The sequence below is a fragment of the Petaurus breviceps genome, unplaced genomic scaffold (genome assembly GCF_028583685.1).
Source record: "Petaurus breviceps papuanus isolate PSGF00001 unplaced genomic scaffold, PetGlider_PUasm1.0 673, whole genome shotgun sequence".
In the NCBI taxonomy this organism is placed as follows: domain Eukaryota; kingdom Metazoa; phylum Chordata; class Mammalia; order Diprotodontia; family Petauridae; genus Petaurus; species Petaurus breviceps.
Window position 1 is genome coordinate 859,461 of NW_027186448.1, and position 6,766 is coordinate 866,226.

The 6,766-nt window shown below is 45.4% G+C and overlaps 1 protein-coding gene across 2 annotated transcripts; it reads right to left on the minus strand.

Annotated features, from left to right (window-relative positions):
- Positions 1-582: 582 nt before the first annotated feature.
- Positions 583-6,670, minus strand: TRAPPC1 (trafficking protein particle complex subunit 1). Of its 2 annotated transcripts, none has more exons than XM_069104102.1 (5): positions 6,529-6,670; positions 6,240-6,338; positions 5,802-5,872; positions 5,128-5,266; positions 583-990 (listed from the first exon to the last, which is right to left on the minus strand). In XM_069104102.1, exons 2-5 carry the CDS (start codon positions 6,336-6,338, stop codon positions 862-864), a joined length of 438 nt encoding a protein of 145 aa, XP_068960203.1. In that variant the 5' UTR covers positions 6,529-6,670; the 3' UTR covers positions 583-861. The 2 variants fall into 2 exon arrangements, with proteins under 2 accessions (XP_068960203.1, XP_068960202.1); XM_069104101.1 differs by having other exon boundaries at positions 6,497-6,646.
- Positions 6,671-6,766: the final 96 nt, after the last annotated feature.

A 6,766-nucleotide genomic window follows, 5' to 3' on the forward strand; every position in this document is an offset into this window, starting at 1 on the left:
CAGGAGTTAGGCTGGTGGAAACAGGTTCCGGGGATGGGGAGATAAGTGGGGATGCTCAAGTGGGATAATTCTTTTGGGGTGCCGGAGAACTGGCACAGGAGTGAGAGGAAGGGACAGGGTTTGGGGTTCCAAATCTCCAAGGAGATCCTCGGAGAACAAGGAACCCCAGGGAGGTGGGAGGGGAATGGAGGGGAGAGGTGTAGCCGCAGCAGCCCAAACCGCAACCCGAGGGGTTCTGCTTCCAGCCTGCAGCTGCTCTTAGGTCATCTGCATATCCCCCACCCCTCATCTGCATAGCTTTATCTCCACCTCTCCAGTCTGAACACAAGCTCCACCTCCCCAGTCTGCACACAAGCTCCACCTTCCCAGGCTGCAGACAGGGGGCAGTAGAAGCTTTATCTGCATGACCCGGCTCCAGTGGAAAGGGAAAAAGAGGAGGAGGTACCGTCTTTCCTACTTTTGAGGACCGAAGAGTCTCTCCCCCCCACCCCGCCCCGCCACCCCCCCACTCCCCAAGACCTGTGTTTGGTACTTCTAGCCTCGCAAAACACCCTGCCTTAAGTAAAAACGCTCCCAGGGACATCAGACAAGTGAAAGTTTTATTCTCTATTTTCAATACAGCAGCAAGAAAGGGGACGGGAGGGAGGTAGGCGTTGAGTGGGTGGGATTAGAGTATCAGAAGCAAAGGACAACTGGAGGTGGAAGAGTCTGGAGGGGAATTCAGTCCTGGGTTTCCTCAAGTAGCCACTTTGGCATAGGGATTGGAGCAGCGCTGGGGAGGATTGGAAGGTTCTTCTGGTGATGAAAGCAAACAGGGAGATCCAGAATGAATACAGATGCAGTTCTAGAGGAATGCCGTTCTCAGCCGGCCCGGGCAGAGAAGAAAGGAAGCGATCGAACGTAGGCATCGAGCCGACTGCGAAAAAGTTCACTTTGTACAGTCTGACCCAGTGGGCACAGAGGATTCTTCACCACCAACTCCACGTACAGCTATGGAAGAAGAAGGTGGGGGGGGGGGGGGGAGACAAGTCAGGGGCGACAGAGAGGAAGGAAAAGGCTAAGGTTCTTTCACCCTTAAATCCTCATTCTTTCTATATGCTCTCTTTCTCTGCTCCCTCTTAACTTTCACTTCTCCCCAAATCGTGGGAGTAGGAAGTGAAATATCACTCCCCATGCCCCAGGTATAATAATAATGCTGATGATCTTGCAATATCCCTGGGAATGTAGGTGCTATTATTATCCCCATTTTACAGATGAGGAAATTGAGGCTGACAGATATTAGGTGACTTGCTCAGGTCAGAGATAGAAAATGTTTGAGGGAAGCTTTGAACTCAGGTTCAAATACAATAAAGTTAGACACCCTGAGAACTTGGAGAAAATATGTGGGCTGGAGGCCAAAGCAGTCAATGGGCTTTGAGGGATTGTGGGGAGACCTGGGGAACCACCCACTCCAATACAGATGTTATCATTAGTACCATATGAATGATATGCAGATAGTACCACCATCTTTCTAGTCACCCAAGTTCACAGCTTTGAAGACATCCTCCTCTTCACCCTCCCAAGTCCTTAACATCCACTTAGTTGGTCTTGCCCATTCCAGCTTCTGCATTATCTCTCCAATGCATTCTCTTCTCTCTACCTACATAACTGTAGTTCAGGCCCTCATCACCTCTGGAGACCTGACTATTATGTTAGGCTCTTAATTGTTTGGCCTCTTTATCTCTTTTTTCTTTTGTCTTTATTAATTTGTTTGTTTACTTTTAGTTTACAAGATTCAGTTCCACAATTCCTTGAGTTTCAAATTTTCTCCCCTTCCTTTCATTCCCCCCCCCCCCCATCATGGCGGCATGAAATCAAGTATAGGATCTGCAAATACTTCCTTCTTATTGGAGCAACTAGGTGTCCTAGCAGATGCAATACCAAGTCTGTAGTCAGGAAGACCTGAGTTCCAATCCAGCCTCAACTGAACAACAATCTTGTATTTTCCTCCTCTCCAATCTATCCATACAGGTCTGACCAAACTTTTTGGAATTCACATTCTTTCCAGATTGATTCCACATTACTTCTCTTCATGAGTTTGGCTCTCTGGTCACTTTAGGTTGTATCTTAGGACACTGAATCTCTCATCTCCTTTTGCACAGGCTGTTCCCCAAGCATGGTATACACTGTCTCATCACCTCTGCTTAAGGGAATCTCTCCTACATTAGACCTTTCCTAATCCCCCCACCCCACCCCACCCCAGATGCTAGGGCTCCTTCACTGACATTAGCTTGCACTTACTTTACATATATTCTGTCTACTTACACATGTATGAATGGGTGGTCTCCTTAAAGGCAGACTATTTTGTAAGAACTGTTTTCACTTTTATATTTGAATTCCCAGCACCTTGCACAGTGCTTGGTACATGGTGTTGTTGTTCAGTCGTGTCTAACTCTTCATGATCCCATTTGGGGTTTTCTTGGCAAAGATGCTGCAGTGGTTTGCCATTTCCTTCTCCATCTCATTTTACAGAGAGAAAACCAAGGCAAACAGGGTCAAGTGACTTGCCTAGAGTCATCCAGATAGTAAATATCTAAGTCCATATTTGAAATGAGGAAGATGAGTCTTCCTGACTCCACGACCCTACACTCTATGCCACTAGTACTACTGGCACATTGTAGGCACCTGAAAAATACTTGTTGACTGACGGTAAATAGACTATCTCAGGAATTGATGTTAGGGGTCAAGTACTAGCTCAGAGCACTGAGACCTGCATGTAACATCATAGGGTTTTGCACACAGGCTGCAATACTTCAAATAATGTCCTATATGCAAAAAATGGCATAAAAGATGTCATAAAACAGTATTATTATTAACCCCATTATCTGTCCTTGATGCAACCTCCAAACTGTTTTGGGCATAGTGGGTTTCAGATGTCTATGGGAGTAAAGACTGACTTCCAGGTTGCAAGGTTCCAGGTAACTAGAAGAATGGTAATATTATCAACAGAAACATGGAAGTTAGGAGGTTTAGGGGAAAAGATAATGAGTTGTTTTGTTCATATTGAGTTTAAATGCTTTTGGAACATCCAGGTGGAAATTTCCAGCAGGTAACTGGTAATATGAGCCTGGAACTAAGGGGAGAGATAAAGGCTGACTGTGTAGATTTTTGGAGTAAAAAGAATGATCAACAAAAGTGTATTGAAAAGAGAGCTCAGGTCAGAGCCCTGGGGCATATCCATGCACAGGAAATAGGATATGGATGATAACTCTGAAGAGGAAACCAAGAAGCAATGGTCCAACAGGCAGGAAAGGAGCCACAACAGGGCAGTGTCATGAATACCAGGGGGAAAAGTATCTAGAATGAATGGATGGTTAGCAGAATCAAATACTGCAGAGGTCAAGACAAATGTGGACTGAAAAGAAAAAGCCAATGGATTTAGCAATAAAGAACTCTGGAATAGCAACTGCCTGCTGGGCATCTTCAGCTAGATGTCTGTCACATAGGCATTTCAAATTCAAAATGTCTAAAACAGAACTCATTATCTTTCCACCTAAATGCACCCCTTCTCTTTACATCCCACTTTCCGGGGAAAGTATCACCACTGTTCCAACCACCCAGGTTTACTACCCAACAGTCACCTTCAATTCTTCAGTTTCATTCACCCCATTCATATTAGTTGCCAAGTCTTGTTATTTCCACTCGACATCTTTCTAATTCTCTACACAGCTGCCAAAATGATATTCCTAAAGCCTAATCATAACAGACATCCTCTGCTCCAGAAGCTTGAATTGCTCCACACTGCCTTAAAGCTAAATACAGACTCCTCTGTTTAGCCCTTTACAATCTGGCTCCAGCCTCTCTTCCTTGGCTGATTACACCCACATACTCTATGTGCTAGTCAAAGAGGGAGAGGGGATGGGGAAGTGTTGGGGGGCCAGGGCAGGTCAAACAAGTCTGCTTGCTACTCCCTGTATACAATATTCTATCCTTTGGACAGGTTATTCCCCTATTCCTGGAGTGCCTTTTCTCATTCCCACGTCTTGGAACTACTATTCCTGCCCCTACCATTCACTGTATATTCACTTTGTAAAACTAAGTATGTCCCTTATATCCTTATCTGTGTATGGGTTGTTTCTACCTAGTATAGTGTAAAAGTGTAGAGACTGTATTATATTTATATACCCAACACCCAGTGCAGTGTCTGGCACTTAATAAATACTTGTTGATTGATGGATTGGAATGGGAGATTGGTCATGTGGTCAGGGATAGGAGTAATAGATAGCACAAAAACTACCTGGTACCAATATGGAAAAAACGATCAATCAACAAAGCACCTATGATAGGCCAGGAATTGTATATAGTACAAAGACAAAAATGAAACTCCTTGTTTTTAATTAATCGCCAACTTTCAACCAATCTTGACCAACATTTTGCAATTATGTCATTAATATGTTATGATCAAACTCCACTGAAGTCCTACTCTGAAGCCTCATTTCTAGAAGCTATGCCAGCAAAACACACATTCTGCTACCAAACTGGAAAGGTTCCGAGTAGCAGCTGGACTGTATGTCTGAGATGAGGACAAGCCTCACTAATTCTGGAGTGGTCTGGCTACCAAATGATACCACTCTTTGGCTATAGCAGTTCATAAGAAAACATCTACTAAGGTGTGGACATATGACAATTTATAGAGGGAGTACCTATCCCAATGAAATTTCATAATTTCAAAGTATGTTATGACCAAACCCTGTTATACTTCAGTATTTCAGTGTATCCTAGTATTTGGGGTCTCATTGACATGGGGATTCCTTCTACTGGTTCAGCTTACAATTTTATCCCATAGGAATCCTGTGCTTTGCATACCCAATGTCTCCTTTATAGATGATCTGCCTGACTTGCTGGAGACCTTTTGCTAGTCAGATTGTAAGCTCTTTGAAGGCAAGGATCATTTCATTTTTGTCTTTGCACTGTGTGTACACAATTCCTGGCACATGGTAGATGCTTAATAAATGTTCTATTGATTGATCATTTTTTCAGATTTTTATGCTACAGAGAACCAACATAATGGAGAATCTTGAGCTGAGTCCACAAGAGTATAAGGGAACTTGGAGATGTTGAGAGGGGAAGGAGAGAGAGAACACTGACCCCACTGTAGATATGGTGTAGGACATCCCGAATGGGTCCTACACCCAGATCTGTGTTCATTACAACCTTGACCCCAGTGGGTGTCTCATAGTAATGGAGCTTGTAGCGGCTTGTCTGGAAGGCCAGGAATCCATCTTTCCTGCAGAATAGATGTTAAGGAACACATTTGATCTGGACCTATGATTTTATTGCTATAGGTACTACAATGTAGGTTTCTACAATGTAGAAACTTTCTACATTGATGAAAACTTGTAATTATCCTGTAATTTATTATCTTAGAGTTGCCTGGGTACTAAAAGATTAAGAGACTTCCTGATGGTCACAAAGTTACAACATGTCTGAGGCAGGATTAGAACCAAAATCTTCTTCCAAAAAATACCCACTTTTTCAAGAATTTTGGAGAAGAGTGGAGAAATATCTTACTTTTACTCCCATCCTTGACTCATGCTACATTCATCCCCCCAAAAAATACCCTCTGTCTTAATGAAGTGCTTTAGAATGCTATATCTTTTCCCTCCCAGCTCCAACACTTTTTTTTTTCTATTTGGTTCCATCTGCTAAGTCAAATAATACTATCTCAAAATCTGTTGAGAGTTGGTCAGCCAACTTCCCTTCCAGGATCCTTTTTTCTTTGAGTCCCAGAAGCCCAAAACCCATTCCCACCCTTAGGATACATGTCCACAGGTGACATCTTGCTGACAAAAGATCGGATGGAGAAGAGCATTCCATACATCAGCTTGTACTCCTGACAGGAGCAGGAAATAATAACAAACATTTCGCATTTATGCAGTACTAATCAAGTGCTTTCCTCACCACATCTCTGCAAGGGGGAGGGGGGGAGGGCGGGAAGGAGACAGGACAATATTTTGTCCATATTACAGAGAAGGGAGCTGAGGCCCAGAAAAATTAATTTCATAAAAGGAAACTAAGGCAGGGAATGGGAGAAATGAAGTGGCCAAGGTCTGAACAGTGAGTTAAACCCAGGGTTCTTTTCACCAGGCCGCACTGCCCAGAATGTGAGGGGTTGGGGAAGTGTTGGGGGGCCAGGGCAAGGGTCCAGGAGAGCACGCTGTGGTGCAGCATTCCCTCCCTCCCTGTATCCTGCGTGTCACCTCCTCCTTGGGGATCCCCGCCTGCTTCTTGCGGTGCCACTCGCTGTAGTGCAGGCAAACCCCATCTCGGTCAAACAAGTACAGGTTGTGGACAGTCATCTGTGGGGCGGGGTGGGGGCTCCGAGTTAGGCCAGGGAGCACCCACTTCCCGCTTCCGCCTGAAGACTCTTTTTTCCAACCTGGGATCTCCCCACTTTCCCAACACTCATTCTGCCCCCTCCCCGCGCTTATCTCAGGACACCGCTCCCAGGACTCACCAGAAATACACCCCGGCTGTGCGCGTGCGTACCTGAGAACCACGGCGGGTGGCCGGGGGTGGGACGAAGTGTGTGTGTGTGTGGGGGGGTCCTTTGTCACCCACCACTTCCGGTTCCTGCTGGGCCCCAACTCCCTTTGCACTGCGACGCGCGGTGACGCGTGAGACAATTCCACCGCCTCCGGATGGCTCCGCCTCTCCTGGCCCGCCACACCTAGCGTCCTCTGCTCGATTCCCCACAGCCAATCCTCTGTGGCGCTGGAAAGGCGTA